The 15,903-nt window shown below is 43.9% G+C and overlaps 1 protein-coding gene across 2 annotated transcripts in view; it reads left to right on the forward strand.

The window, feature by feature from the left end:
* The window catches only part of aadat (aminoadipate aminotransferase), a 72,480-nt gene that overhangs the window by 55,577 nt on the left and 1,000 nt on the right, over positions 1-15,903 (forward strand). For both annotated transcript variants that reach the window (XM_067447148.1, XM_067447150.1), the window contains exons 9-13: positions 291-387; positions 5,479-5,540; positions 9,450-9,514; positions 12,173-12,279; positions 12,997-13,098. In XM_067447148.1, coding sequence (XP_067303249.1) covers positions 291-387; positions 5,479-5,540; positions 9,450-9,514; positions 12,173-12,279; positions 12,997-13,098 — 433 coding nt within the window. The remainder of the gene's footprint in view (positions 1-290; positions 388-5,478; positions 5,541-9,449; positions 9,515-12,172; positions 12,280-12,996; positions 13,099-15,903) is intronic.

Here is a 15,903-nt window from a genome sequence, read left to right on the forward strand (position 1 = left end):
TCATTCATTCATTATGTATATATGAATATAATTGCATATCATTTATTTCAAGTTTTTAAAATGTACCATAAATAATTAATCTACATGTACTTTAATAACAAAATATTCATACATATGCACACATTAAATAATATTTTTATAAATTATTTAATCATGTATATACATACATGATTAGTTTTTATATTGTACTATAAAATAACCTGACGTCCCACAGATGTGAATGAATGAATGAATGCCTCCCTCAGACTGAGGTTAATGTGGAGCGGGATTGATTGGTGTTCTTCCGGCAGGTTGCGGATCGGTTTCGTGACCGGACCGAAGCCATTGGTGGAGCGGGTGGTGCTGCACATCCAGGCCTCCACCATGCACACCAGCACCTTCACACAGGTCAGGGAGAGAGAGTGTGTGTGAGAGAGCGAGTGTGTCTGAGAGAGCGAGTGTGTGTGAGCGAGCGAGCGAGTGTGATAGAGCGAGCGAGTGTGATAGAGCGAGCGAGTGTGATAGAGCGAGTGTGAGAGAGAGAGCGAGTGTGAGAGAGAGAGCGAGTGTGAGAGAGAGAGCGAGTGTGAGAGAGAGAGCGAGTGTGAGAGAGAGAGCGAGTGTGAGAGAGAGAGCGAGTGTGATAGAGCGAGTGTGTGACAGAGCGAGTGTGAGAGAGAGAGCGAGTGTGAGAGAGAGAGCGAGTGTGAGAGAGCGAGCGAGTGTGATAGAGCGAGCGAGTGTGATAGAGCGAGCGAGTGTGTGAGAGAGCGAGTGTGAGAGAGCGCGAGTGTGAGAGAGCGCGAGTGTGAGAGAGCGCGAGTGTGAGAGAGCGCGAGTGTGAGAGAGCGCGAGTGTGAGAGAGCGCGAGTGTGTGAGAGAGCGCGAGTGTGAGAGAGCGCGAGTGTGAGAGAGCGCGAGTGTGAGAGAGCGCGAGTGTGAGAGAGCGCGAGCGTGTGAGAGCGAGCGAGTGTGAGAGAGCGCGAGTGTGAGAGAGCGCGAGTGTGAGAGAGCGCGAGTGTGAGAGAGCGCGAGTGTGAGAGAGCGCGAGTGTGAGAGAGAGCGAGTGTGAGAGAGAGCGAGTGTGAGAGAGAGCGAGTGTGAGAGAGCGAGTGTGAGAGAGCGCGAGTGTGAGAGAGCGCGAGCGTGAGAGAGCGCGAGCGTGAGAGAGCGCGAGCGAGCGTGAGAGAGCGCGAGCGAGCGTGAGAGAAAGCGAGCGAGCGTGAGAGAGCGCGAGCGAGCGTGAGAGAGCGCGAGCGAGCGTGAGAGAAAGCGAGCGTGAGTGAGTGTGTGTGAGGACGCAGGTGTGAGAGAGCGCGAGTGTGAGAGAGCGCGAGTGTGTGAGAGAGCGAGTGTGAGAGAGCGCGAGTGTGAGAGAGCGCGAGTGTGAGAGAGAGCGAGTGTGAGAGAGCGCGAGTGTGAGAGACCGCGAGTGTGAGAGAGCGCGAGTGTGAGAGAGAGCGAGTGTGAGAGAGAGCGAGTGTGAGAGAGAGCGAGTGTGAGAGAGAGCGAGTGTGAGAGAGAGCGAGTGTGAGAGAGAGCGAGTGTGAGAGAGAGCGAGTGTGAGAGAGAGCGAGTGTGAGAGAGCGCGAGTGTGAGAGAGAGCGAGTGTGAGAGAGAGCGAGTGTGAGAGAGAGCGAGTGTGAGAGAGCGCGAGTGTGAGAGAGCGCGAGTGTGTGAGAGCGCGAGTGTGAGAGAGCGCGAGTGTGTGAGAGAGAGCGAGTGTGAGAGAGAGCGAGTGTGAGAGAGCGCGAGTGTGAGAGAGCGCGAGTGTGTGAGAGAGCGCGAGTGTGTGAGAGAGCGAGTGTGAGAGAGCGCGAGTGTGTGAGAGAGCGAGTGTGAGAGAGCGCGAGTGTGTGAGAGAGCGAGTGTGAGAGAGCGCGAGTGTGTGAGAGAGCGCGAGTGTGAGAGAGCGCGAGTGTGAGAGAGCGCGAGTGTGAGAGAGCGCGAGTGTGAGAGAGCGCGAGTGTGAGAGAGCGCGAGTGTGTGAGAGAGCGAGTGTGAGAGAGCGAGTGTGAGAGAGCGCGAGTGTGAGAGAGCGCGAGTGTGAGAGAGCGCGAGTGTGTGAGAGAGCGCGAGTGTGTGAGAGAGCGAGTGTGAGAGAGCGCGAGTGTGAGAGAGAGCGAGTGTGAGAGAGAGCGAGTGTGAGAGAGAGCGAGTGTGAGAGAGAGCGAGTGTGAGAGAGAGCGAGTGTGAGAGAGCGCGAGTGTGAGAGAGCGCGAGTGTGAGAGAGCGCGAGTGTGAGAGAGCGCGAGTGTGTGAGAGCGCGAGTGTGTGAGAGAGAGCGAGTGTGAGAGAGAGCGAGTGTGAGAGAGAGCGAGTGTGAGAGAGAGCGAGTGTGTGAGAGAGCGAGTGTGAGAGAGCGCGAGTGTGAGAGAGCGCGAGTGTGAGAGAGCGCGAGTGTGAGAGAGCGCGAGTGTGAGAGAGCGAGTGTGAGAGAGCGAGTGTGAGAGAGCGCGAGTGTGAGAGAGCGCGAGTGTGAGAGAGCGCGAGTGTGTGAGAGAGCGCGAGTGTGTGAGAGAGCGCGAGTGTGTGAGAGAGCGCGAGTGTGTGAGAGCGCGAGTGTGTGAGAGAGCGAGTGTGAGAGAGCGCGAGTGTGTGAGAGAGCGAGTGTGAGAGAGCGCGAGTGTGTGAGAGAGCGCGAGTGTGAGAGAGCGCGAGTGTGAGAGAGCGCGAGTGTGAGAGAGCGCGAGTGTGAGAGAGCGCGAGTGTGAGAGAGCGCGAGTGTGAGAGAGCGCGAGTGTGTGAGAGAGCGAGTGTGAGAGAGCGCGAGTGTGAGAGAGCGCGAGTGTGAGAGAGCGCGAGTGTGTGAGAGAGCGCGAGTGTGTGAGAGAGCGAGTGAGAGAGCGCGAGTGTGAGAGAGAGCGAGTGTGAGAGAGAGCGAGTGTGAGAGAGAGCGAGTGTGAGAGAGCGCGAGTGTGAGAGAGCGCGAGTGTGAGAGAGCGCGAGTGTGTGAGAGAGCGAGTGTGAGAGAGCGCGAGTGTGAGAGAGCGCGAGTGTGAGAGAGCGCGAGTGTGTGAGAGAGCGCGAGTGTGTGAGAGAGCGAGTGTGTGAGAGAGCGAGTGTGAGAGAGCGCGAGTGTGAGAGAGAGCGAGTGTGAGAGAGAGCGAGTGTGAGAGAGAGCGAGTGTGAGAGAGCGCGAGTGTGAGAGAGCGCGAGTGTGAGAGAGCGCGAGTGTGAGAGAGCGCGAGTGTGTGAGAGAGCGAGTGTGAGAGAGCGCGAGTGTGAGAGAGCGCGAGTGTGAGAGAGCGCGAGTGTGTGAGAGAGCGCGAGTGTGTGAGAGAGCGAGTGTGTGAGAGCGCGAGTGTGAGAGAGCGCGAGTGTGTGAGAGAGCGAGTGTGAGAGAGCGCGAGTGTGAGAGAGCGCGAGTGTGAGAGAGCGCGAGTGTGAGAGAGCGCGAGTGTGTGAGAGAGCGCGAGTGTGTGAGAGAGCGAGTGTGAGAGAGCGCGAGTGTGTGAGAGAGCGAGTGTGAGAGAGCGCGAGTGTGTGAGAGAGCGAGTGTGAGAGAGCGTGAGTGTGTGAGAGAGCGCGAGTGTGAGAGAGCGCGAGTGTGAGAGAGCGCGAGTGTGAGAGAGCGCGAGTGTGAGAGAGAGCGAGTGTGAGAGAGCGCGAGTGTGAGAGCGCGAGCGAGCGTGAGAGAGAGCGAGCGAGCGTGAGAGAAAGCGAGCGTGAGTGAGTGTGTGTGAGGACGCAGGTGTGAGAGAGCGCGAGTGTGAGAGAGCGCGAGTTTGAGAGAGAGCGAGTGTGAGAGAGAGCGAGTGTGAGAGAGCGCGAGTGTGAGAGAGCGCGAGTGTGAGAGAGCGCGAGTGTGAGAGAGCGCGAGTGTGAGAGAGCGCGAGTGTGAGAGAGCGCGAGTGTGAGAGAGAGCGAGTGTGAGAGAGCGCGAGTGTGAGAGAGCGCGAGTGTGAGAGAGCGCGAGTGTGAGAGAGAGCGAGTGTGAGAGAGCGCGAGTGAGCGTGAGAGAGAGCGAGTGAGCGTGAGAGAGAGCGAGCGAGCGTGAGAGAGAGCGAGCGAGCGTGAGAGAAAGCGAGCGTGAGTGAGTGTGTGTGAGGACGCAGGTGTGAGAGAGCGCGAGTGTGAGAGAGCGCGAGTGTGTGAGAGAGCGAGTGTGAGAGAGAGCGAGTGTGAGAGAGCGCGAGTGTGAGAGAGCGCGAGTGTGAGAGAGAGCGAGTGTGAGAGAGAGCGAGTGTGAGAGAGCGCGAGTGTGAGAGAGCGCGAGTGTGAGAGAGCGCGAGTGTGAGAGAGAGAGAGTGTGAGAGCGAGCGAGCGAGTGAGAGAGACGCGAGTGTGAGAGAGACGCGAGTGTGAGAGAGCGCGAGCGTGAGAGAGCGCGAGCGAGCGTGAGAGAGCGCGAGCGAGCGTGAGAGAGAGCGAGCGAGCGTGAGAGAGAGCGAGCGAGCGTGAGAGAAAGCGAGCGTGAGTGAGTGTGTGTGAGGACGCAGGTGTGAGAGAGCGCGAGTGTGAGAGAGAGCGAGTGTGTGTGAGTGTGTGTGAGGACGCGGGTGTGTCTCATATCCCAGCGGTGGTGAATCTCATCTTTAATCTCAGGAGAAGAGATGCACGGAGAAAAACAAGTGTGAGAGCTTTAACCCCGGGGGGAAGATCAGCAGAGGCTTTAAATAATGTTTAATAAATAATATAAAATAATAATAGTTCATATGTATTTTAAACATTAAATAATTTGTGATTGTGAAACGGTATAATATCAATAATAAATATTAAATTATATTAAATAAAATTTGTTTTTATAATAGCAGTTTAATAATAGTTAAGTATGTTTTTCTAATTGTTGCTGTGGTGGGATTATTTGCAAAATACTCTTCAATTAATACCAACAAAGTCAGTAAATTACGTTTAATAAATATCAAAAGATATTAGTTAATGTTTATTTAAATAATAATTAATAATATTTATTTTACACAATGAATAACGTCTAAAATAAATATTGTTTTTACTTATTTTTGTTGCTGTGCTGTAATATTTGTTTTAATAATAGCCAATTTTATAATAGTTCATATTTTAAACATTAAATAGTATATGTATTATTATTTTTGAATAATAATATTTTTACATTAAATAAATTATAAAATAAATATTTTCTCGTTTTGTCGCTGTGGTGTAGTGATTTGCAAAATGCACAAATACTATCAGGAAAGCCAATAAATGTTTCATAAATATTAAATAAAATGTATTTTTACACTAATGTTCTTTTTTAATGTATTGTATGTGGTTTATGAGGACATATCAAATGTCCTCATAATTCAAATGGCCTTAAAAACATACTAAATGATGTTTGTTGAGAAAGTAAAAATGCAGAATGTTTCCTGTGATGGGTAGGTTTAGGGGTAGGGTCAGTGTAAGGGGATAGAAAATACGGTTTGTACAGTATAAAATCAATTACACCTATGGAGAGTCCCTGTAAACCACATAGACCAACGTGTGTGTGTGTGTGTGTGTGTGTGTGTGTGTGTGTGTGTGTGTGTGTGTGTGTGTTCTCAGCTCATCGTCTCTCAGCTGCTCCAGAACTGGGGTCAGGACGGGTTCCTCCGACACATCGACGGGTGCGTTTCTGACACCAGATTATCATGTGTTATCAACAGTTACTTTGAAAAAAAAGTAATCCGATTACTGGGACTATTGACAGAAATGAGAGAGTGAGGTGAGGTGTGAGGAAGGATTTTCAGCCGGGACTTTTTACTGCGCCGAGTCAAAGTACTCTGAGAAGTGCTAATCCGCCACACATTATAGTTCTCCTTTTTAATCCGCTTAGAAAAGCGACACATTTTATTTTATATCACCATACTTGATCGTTCAGCTATTGGTGTAACTGTATTTAAATAGGGAAACGTGGAGGTGTTTGGCCGCTTCTAACTTGATCTCTGTTTGGTACCATAGTGGTACCATAGCTAAATGTTATCAGATCGTCACCACGCGTCAGAGAGATTAAAGAACAACTCCGGCTAATTTTTAAGTTTATCTTGATCGTTATTTCTTTGTGAGTACAGTCTATAGGAAAAAAAACGAACCGGACTGGTGCTTGCAACTCGGAGTTATTACAGTTAATGCCCAGAGCCCCCCCTCAGCTAAAGCGGCAGCATTGGGGGCATGGACGTAACGGGTGACTTTGTGCCTCTTAACAGACACAAAATGCAATTAAAAGTTCTGTCCAACATGAACAGGGCCCTCACACGACAACGAGATGCGTTTAGCCACTTAGCCATTGTTTAAATTCACCTGTTTTAGCCGGCTAGCTGTGTCTCGCGCTGAAGTCCCGTGGGAATGCAGCGGTAGCCGGAAAAATAGTCCAGTGGGAAAGAGCATCGTTTTTATGAAAAGGCTCTGCTCATCGGCTCGTCGGTCCTCAGAATTGAACGTGTCCGAGAGAAACTGTTTTCAATTCTGTATCCGAGGACCGCTCGTTCAGTTTCTCGTGCATGCTCGTATCAGCTGCTCGTGAGTTCATCAGATCTCTCAGCAAAACATGACTCAGTTTAGTGAACGGTTGGAGATGCAAAATATAATTCAAAATATGCAAAGATATAATTCAAGGAGATGCAAAATATAATTCAAGACATTAGTTTATTTATATTCGGAGGGACTGTCACTCATGTCAGAAAGTGAGTAACTAAAATAACGTGTGTGGTCAGCGCTGATTTGAGACGCGAACCGTTGAGAACGATTCAGTCAGATTTGGTGAACTGGTTCGCCCGGTTCACTAAAAAGAACCGGTTCAAAAGAACGATTCGTTCTTGACCGGTCTTCACTAGAGTGATGATCCGATCGGGCTCACGAGTGAAGAAGAAATTGTTCGCGTTTGTGCCTTTCCGGAGTGTAGCAAACACTTGACTAACTTACACAGACACAACACAGCCGGGCCGGTTGAAGAAAAATGCCATTCCATTGTTAAAGACGGGTGCAGCCACTGTAGAGGTAATGTAAACTTTATTTATCCTTCCATTTGGGCACACATGGCTTGAGGAAAGATGTGCAGTAGCCTAATAAAATAATGGTGCTTTACACACACAACGCTCTTCCCAACTGGACTGCCTATTTTCCGGCTACCGCTGAGTTCCCACGGGACTTCAGCGCGAGACACAGCTAGCCTTCTAAAACACTGTTTAGATGAATTTAAACAATGGCTAAGTGTTTAAACGCATCTCGTTGTCATGTGAGGGACCTGTTCATGTTAGACAGACATTTTAATTGCATTTTGTGTCTGTTAAGAGGCACAAAGACACGCTTTAGACGAGAGAGGGATGTGTCAACTCGTCTTAAGGGAGTTAAGGGAATAACAGTTTAATATGAAAAAGCGGTGAAGTATCCCTTTAAGAAAGAAGTTAAGAAAATTCTTAAAATAATTAGATTATCATTCTTAATTATTAGATATCATAATAAGTGTGCAGGCTATTTCCGTCGTGATTGGCTTGACGGTAGTAAATCACTCAACGTTGTGTTTTTAATGTGCCGTGTCATTGTCAAATAGGCGCTCTCTTTATAAAGAAACCACAGGTTTAATCTTTAAACAAGTACATTCTCGCCAGGAAAAGTCTTAATACTACTGTTTGTGACACAATAACAGTAGTATTACTATTTTTAAATTACGTGGAGTTTCTCGTCCGCTATTGTCTTGCCGGATGGTGCGAGCTTTAATGGTTTCATGCTCGTCCATATGGTACTATTAGTTATAAATATTATATTTAGCAAGCTACTGTTATGTTGTAATGCTTAATATTTGAAAAAACCGAATAAATTGGTTAAACATCTTACATTTGGGTATTTCAGATAGGTTGGAGGTTATCCTAACTTCAAGAAGTTATTTACGATGATTTTTAAGAACATTCTTATCGTGAATTTGAATACTTCTTACATTTTATCCTAAGAACAATCATAAGAAAAAAGATAACAATGTTTTTAAGAAAAGTTTTTGGGAATACAAAATATTCTTATAATTTTTCTTAAGTTAGAAAATTAGAAGTAATTAAGAATAATTTTATTCTTAAGAAGTTTTGTGAAAACTCAGCAGATTTCCACATTGTAGTGCCCGTCATTTGAAAAGCATACGCAAACGTGTGTGTGTGAGATTAGGCTGCGCTTATTGATGTGAAATTGTTTTTAGTGAGAGTGAGAGCCTATTTTAAAATGTCTGAAATAAAATTGACCACGGAGGATTTAAGGAAAACGTCACTTGTCTACAAAAATGACTTATTTATAGCTATTAAAAATAGTTAATTTATTTACTTCGGTAGGTATTTATTTATTTTGCTCTTTTGTTGAATAATATGAAATTGTTTGTCTACAATACAATTAATAAAGCAATATTTTCACTGTCTTTTAGTGGATGAAGCCTACAATAAAAGAGATATTGTTCTATTTGGATTTCTACTGTAAACCTTAATAGTTGATAAGTGAATATTTTATATTTTATTTGTGATGTTTTCAGTTCCAATATTCTTAGATCATTTTAACACATTTAAAGCATTCCTCATAATTACAAAACATGATTTTTCATAAATTTCAGCGCAGAAATCACTAAAGAAATTTACAGGTTCAGTGTGGCCCTGCGATTACTCCTTTAAAAAGTAACTTAGTTACTTTACAGATTACTTGGTTTTAAAAGTAACTAATTTAGATTACAAGTTACTTTCAGTAGTGGGAAGTTCGGATCATTTTTACTGACTCAGAATCTCGTTCAGCAAAATGAACGAATCTTTTTTCGAGTCATTTCGAGTCATTTCGTTCATTTCACCAAAATGACATGTTAAATAGCCCAACACATCTAGTACTTATGAAAATGTTGATTACATTTTAAAACTAAATAAAAATAAACTATAGGGTACTGCAACCAAAGCCAAATAATAAGAAACTGAAATGTTTAATTAATGGATTAGTTGTTGGGTCAGGCTATTGCAGTCTAATAACTCTGTTAGTTCACCTCACCTCCTGATCCAAAACATTCTTTCTTTTGCAACTTCATATTTATCACGTTTGTTCTCCGCCTCTCGTGTCTTCGAACTCCTCGAGACGTTAGCTGTCGACTCGTGTCTGACTCTGATCTGATCTGGGGGCTGGCCGCCCGGGCCGTGCATGACACAGGTCCGGAAACAAAAATGAGCAGCAAGGAGTGGTTTTACAGAACAAAACAAGTTTTTAACAGCACGAAATGAGGGCGAGTCAACGGTGTAAAGAAAGAAAAATATCGATTTTTACTAAGGAAAATGAAACCGATCGTAACTCACAGTGACTTGGATTAAATTGCTTTAATCTGATTACTGGTTTGTAAATAGTAGCGCGTTAGATTACTCGTTACTGGAAAAAGTGGTCAGATAAGAGTAACTCGTTATCATGGGAATGCCCGAATCTTCAGGCTTCTGCTTGGAGCATCTGAACTGTTATTGGCTCTGTTTTTCTGCATTGACTTCAGATAAGTTGAGACGTGCTCATGGTTGACATCATCTGCTCCTCTTCCTCAGGGTAATCGAGTTTTACAGATCCCAGAGGAACGCCATGCTCTCCTCCGCAGACAAATGGCTCCAAGGTTTGTAGGAAATAATGTGTAAACATAAACGGCAAACAAAAATCACATTTCCAGCAATGCCCTTATAGGTGAGGGTTTAAAAACGCTCAGAAATGGGATGTTTTTGATCTTGTAAATGCATGACTGTTTCGCCAAACATTCTTACATATTCGGGTCTTTAGCGACCCGGATCTATATCTAACACAGATAGATCTCTACCTGCTGCGGTAATATATAAAATATATTAGAGTAACAATTTCAGAAGAATAAAATAATGCATATTTGGTTACCTTTTGGAGCTTGTAAGGGTTCAGTTTGAGCAGATTCCGTCCTTCGGATGAGACGTTAAACCGAGGTCCCGACTCTCTGTGGCCGTTAAAAATCCCAGGATGTCCTTCGATAAAGAGTAGGGGTGTAACCCCGGCATCCTGGCCAAATTTGCCCATTGGCCTCTGTCCATCATGGCCTCCTAACAATCCTCATATCCTGATTGGCTTAATCACTCTGTCTCCTCTCCACCAATCAGCTGGTGTGCGGTGAGCGTTCTGGCGCAAAATGGCTGCCGTCGCATCATCCAGGTGGTTGCTGCACATTGGTGGTGGTTGAGGAGATTCCCCCCTTTTATTTGTAAAGCGCTTTGGGTGTCTAGAAAAGCGCTATATAAATGTAAGGAATTATTATTATTATTATTATTAGATGTTTTATCCCATCACCATCTGTCCTCATCAGAGCTCAATTCCCAGTACATTCAGCATCTGCCTCTTATTCTTAAAACTCATTTTCAACGTCTTCAAAATCAATATTTTGATGACGGACAGCTTCCTCACCAGATCCATCAACAAGAGACATTGGCACTAATATATGATTGTGTTCAGCACTTGCTCTGCAGTAAATCTCTGAACCTTTAGCGTTTCGTATATTTTTGTTTTGCAGATTATAATTATTAGATTAGGTTATATAGTTGTGTTTTCTATCTGAGGTAACTATGAGTGAAACGTCTCTTCATCGTTGCAGTCAGACTTTATCAGGTGAATTGCTCTTATTTCATCATTAAACATTCATTTATTGTTGTGCAGAAAAAAATAAACGTACTCTTACACAGCACGGGCCGTTAGCGACCCTATACAATTCTGACAAAAAACAAGCAGAAAAACAGGCATTCAATTATAATTGTATTTTTTTTCTTGAAATATTGTTTAAAATTGATTGATTGAAGGTAGTATAAGAAGGTTGATGTCTAACTTTAAAAAAAATGAATGAGGAGGAAGGTTGTGAAGGACGTTCCGGGTCAAAAAAGACCCAAGGTATGCGTTTAAGGGTTAATGTGCTTATTTTAATCCTCCTGTACCGAAATGTCCTTTTTAGCTATGATTTACCTTTTTTGGTCAATAAGACCAACGTAATTCCGTGATTTTTTCATTTTTTTCCTCCATGTAAGCACCACATCCATTCCTAACGTCTGTACTATGATGCTAGTTTAACAAACTCAGGCTTACAGGATTAGCTTAGACCAAACCAATCTATTCAGGCTCTGTTGGTCCCATAATGCTGATCATCGGCTTTGATCCTGAGTTCAGGAGTTTAGCTCTGGCATAAATAGTGAATATTACTGCAGAATATTACATGATTGAAAAATATTAAGAATTTAAACAAATTTACACAGCAAACAGAAAAGAGCTGTCGATAAAAGAGGACAACTCAGAGACAGTTCATATTAGTTAATGCAAGTCATGAAGTTAGTTTAGTTGATGGATATACAGAGAATCGAACATTTAAGCTCACGTGTAGTCATTTTTTTAGCTTAATTTATTTATTTTAAAGCTTATTTGTATGACCTTTATATAGGCTATTTATATTAATGTTAACTAAGTGCATATTAATGATCGATTAACTATAATGATACATATGTAATTTATTAAGGGTATAATAATTACATAAATGGTATCTAAATCATTCAAAATGATTATTATTATAAATAAACATTGTTAAAAGCCAGACGCTTCAGTCTTTAAAACCCATTTGCTATGTAGAGACCTTTAATGCGGAGTAGAAAAGGGGGAGTGGCTTCATTGCATCAGAGGTGTGTCACTTTACTCGCAGCTGATTGGTCCAATTTCAGTTTGCGATCTCTAATCCAGAACATAACCTGCCCTGGAGATGAACACAACTAAAAGCCAAACCACTTTAATGGTACCTACAAACCTGGATTTGCACACAAACTAAGCTTAAACATATCTGGCGAACCAGCTAAACCGGCTTCATGGTACAGGCCCTTGGTATCCTTATACACACACACACACACAGGGAAAACGTCCGTTTATAGTTTCACATAAGCATGATATGATCCAGTTTTGCATATACATTTGTTGAGTCTCTTGCTGACACGTGCAGTGCTATACTAATTCAAACAGTGTGTATCTGAACATTCGTCCCAGTGCAGTGCGTGAGCTCATATAATTCTGATATATTTCTGAACTAAAGGATCTTCTGTGGAAACTCACAGCAACAGATGCTGTCTATAGTTTCAGCTGAACCTGAAACACACGGCCGGGCGCAGTTTGTTGGAATAAGTAAATGATCCGTGTGTCAGAGTCCAGATTACAGTGCTTCATGTCTCTCCTCTCACGTGTGTGTGTGTGTTTGTGTGTGTGTGTGTGTGTGTGTGTGTGTGTTTTGTAGATGTAGCCGAGTGGCATCCTCCCATGGCGGGCATGTTCCTGTGGATTAAGCTCAAGGGCATTAAAGACACACAGCGGCTGATCATGGAGAGAGCGCTAGAGAAAGAGGTACACACACACTCAAACACACTCTCATACACACAGATAACACTCTCATACACACACACGCTCTTAAAAACACACTCACTCATATACACATACTTCATGCTCACACATTCACACACACTCATACACACTCTCATGCTCACACACATAAACTCTCATACACTCACACACACACATGCTCACACACATACACTCTCATACACACACTCACGCACATGCACACATCTGTTCAGTTCACACTAATTCACACACAGTTTGTGCCTCTGAATGTAATAACAAATTATTTTATGTACTACTATGCTGTTTGAAAACACTTCCCTGTGTGTGTGTGTGTGTGTGTGTGTGTGTGTGTGTGTGTGTGTGCGCATGTCACTGTCGCTTTATAGCAGGTTTACTGAGGCTTTTTGCCAAAGCTAAAGTTTGAATGTGTGTGTGTGTGTGTGTGTGTGTGTGTGTGTGTGTGTTTATGTAAATGAAGGGAAGCACCTGATCCATTAAACACACCACATGATTTGCCTCACACACACAGACGAGCATATAGTCATTTTAAACATCCAGTTTTAACTTCACTTTGAAAAGCCATGTGATGTTTTTGAGCTCCAGCACAATACCTGATCAGCCAGAATTACTCCTGTGGACATGAGCTCAGTTTCCCGTGACGTCTGGTGTGTAAATCACGACGGGCCTCCAGTGATCCTCCTGAGCTGTGTGTGTTTGCAGGTCCTTCTGGTTCCTGGAGGAGTGTTTAACATCAACAGCTCAGATCCGTGTCCGTATGTTAGAGCGGCCTTCTCTCTCTCCACACCTCAACAGATTGACGAGGTACCACACACACACACACACACACACACACACACACACACACACACACACACACACACACACACACACACACACACGTTGGTCTATGTGGTTTACAAGGACTCTCCATATGTGTAATTCATTTTATACTGTACAACCATATTGTCTATCCCCTTACACTGCCCCTAACCCTAAACCTACCCATCACAGGAAACATTCTGCATTTTTACTTTCTCAAAAAAACATAATTTAGTATGTTTTTAAAGCTATTTAAATTATGAGGACATTTGATATGTAATGCCTGTGTAATACCCATGTAGTTATACAAATTTGTGTCCTCATAAACCACATAAACAGGCACACACACACACACACACACACACACACATACATTCACTCAATCACACACACACACACACACACACACACACACACACACACACACACACACACACACACACACACACACACACACACACACACACACACATTAACTCAATCACGCACACACACACACGTCAAATTGTTCAGACGTAATTATTGTCGAGGCTGTCATGCAAAGTAATTATGAACAAACACGTGTAAAAACAATGAAGTATTAATAACTGATTATGTTGTCGTCAATGTATGATTTTCCTGCCAGGTTTTTGTCTCTCTATGCAAATTTTAAAACCTGCCTTTTAAATCAGCACTAGGTAACTTTTCATCCTTCATAATATATTTTTAAGACTCTTGTGATGATAAATCGACTTACAATAGGTTGAATGACACGTCTGCCATAGCCTGATGGGGTCTGTATCGTTTTTAATCGTACTTTTAAACTTCGGGTTTCGGGTAGTAACCCGAGAACAAAAAGAACTACAAAATTCGACTGCTTTACGGCATATACGTCACTTCCACCAACACACACACTTCCTTACATTCAGACGTGCGAGCCCAACTTTGTTCGTCGGATAATATAGTCATGTCCGAAGCAGCAGAGACACATAAGAAAGAAAAGGTTTTGTTGGAGGAAAGCAATAAGAGGAAACGAAAAAGTGATGGATTAAAGGCAGGACGAGGATCAACATGTGACCAGCGTTTGCTCGTCGGCGTGAGCTGAAGGAGGCGTGCCCGACCGATGCTGTCCTGCTTGTTACGGTGATTACCTAACGTTACCACTCAAACATTGAACTGAAGTATCATATAGATTCTGTAAAACGGTAACCAATAGACTACTATAATGACGCTGGCTTGTAAACGTGAGCATCGTGATTATTTGGGGTTTGAAAAAAATAAAAACCCATGAAATTATATTCATAACACACGCTGAAACATATGCCACTGACTGTAACGTTACCTGGGATGAAGACATTTCACACGCGCCGCCAGAAGAACACCTGCATGTGAACTCCTCCTGCAGTGTTCAGGGGAACTGTTACCCCTCATTTACACTGAACACGTGTGCGGCGCATTACGGCTGCGACACAGCTACCGAAGCTGATCGCACCCATTCTAGTCAATGCTTGTGTTTACACCGGCCGCGACGCGGCGTGTTTCAGAAGCTTCCCAGAAGTGGCTCTCCGCGGTGCTTCGCTAAATATAGGTGCCTAGTCTATTTTTGACGGACGCGCGTCCAAGTCGCACCGGAAATACAAAATAAAAGTCAAAAATCCCTGTCAATTTCAAAATAAACACCCTGTGCAGACTCCCAAACGTAGTGCATGTATATTGGCAATATATCATTGGTAGGAGACGAGAAATGGACGTCGGACAGGCAAATCACGTGGTCTCACGCATCCAGTCGCTCCGCTTCTGATATGCTCCCGGTGTGAGTTAGCACCGTGTGGAGGACGGAATAAAACCTTGCCGCAGCCGTAATGCGCCGCACACGTGTTCAGTGTAAATTAGGGGTTAGTGCTGCACCAACCCGCTTTTATGAAGTTATTTGGCCCGCACCGCACCACTTTATATATTTTTACAACCCGCCCCGCACCCGCGACCATTAAATAGACATACGGGGTCCGCGGGTTATGAGACGACCCGCGCATCACTAGTTCAGGGCTATCAGGTTTGTCATGTCATCAAATGCACGTGCGATGGCATCCCCTGTTGTAGGATGACAGCTTACGACAGTAGTTGACATTATTTTTTCCCAACTGTAGGGGGACCCCGAGAGCAAAAGTTACCCAGTGCTGCTTTAAATTTGCTAAATCATTGCCAGATTTAATTTTGTTATCCTTCATATTTAAATAAATGTATTTTAAATTCAAATTGGTAATATAAAACGTTTTAATGGTTTAGGGTCATAAAAACGTGTGTGTGTGTGTGTGTGTGTGTGTGTGTGTGTGTGTGTGTGTGTGTGTGTGTGTGTGTGTGTGTGTTTTTTTAATGTTTAAAAAAAAAAAGAGCTCAGCAAGGCTGCATTTAATTGATCAAAAAATACACTCAAAACAATTTTATTAATTTTTATTATTATTACTTTTTAAAATAAATGTTTTCCATGTGAATATATTATAAAAGTAATTAATTCCTGTGATCAAAGCTGAATTTATCATCATTACTCCAGTCTTCAGTGTCACATGACCCTTCACTAATCACTCTGATATGAGGAGTTGATGCTCAAGAAACATTTCTGATTATTATCAGTAATGGAAACAGGCTGTGCTGCTTCATATTTCTGTGTAAACCATGCTACATGTTTCAGGATTTTTGATGAATATATATTTTTATTTGAAATATAAATCTTTTATAACATTATAAATGTCTTTAATGTCCCTTTTGATCAATTTAATGCATCCCTGTTGATGTACGGCCCACAAACGTTGATAATATCATCTTGATCTT

This window comes from Pseudorasbora parva, chromosome 1, assembly GCF_024679245.1.
Source record: "Pseudorasbora parva isolate DD20220531a chromosome 1, ASM2467924v1, whole genome shotgun sequence".
Classification (NCBI taxonomy): Eukaryota; Metazoa; Chordata; class Actinopteri; order Cypriniformes; family Gobionidae; genus Pseudorasbora; species Pseudorasbora parva.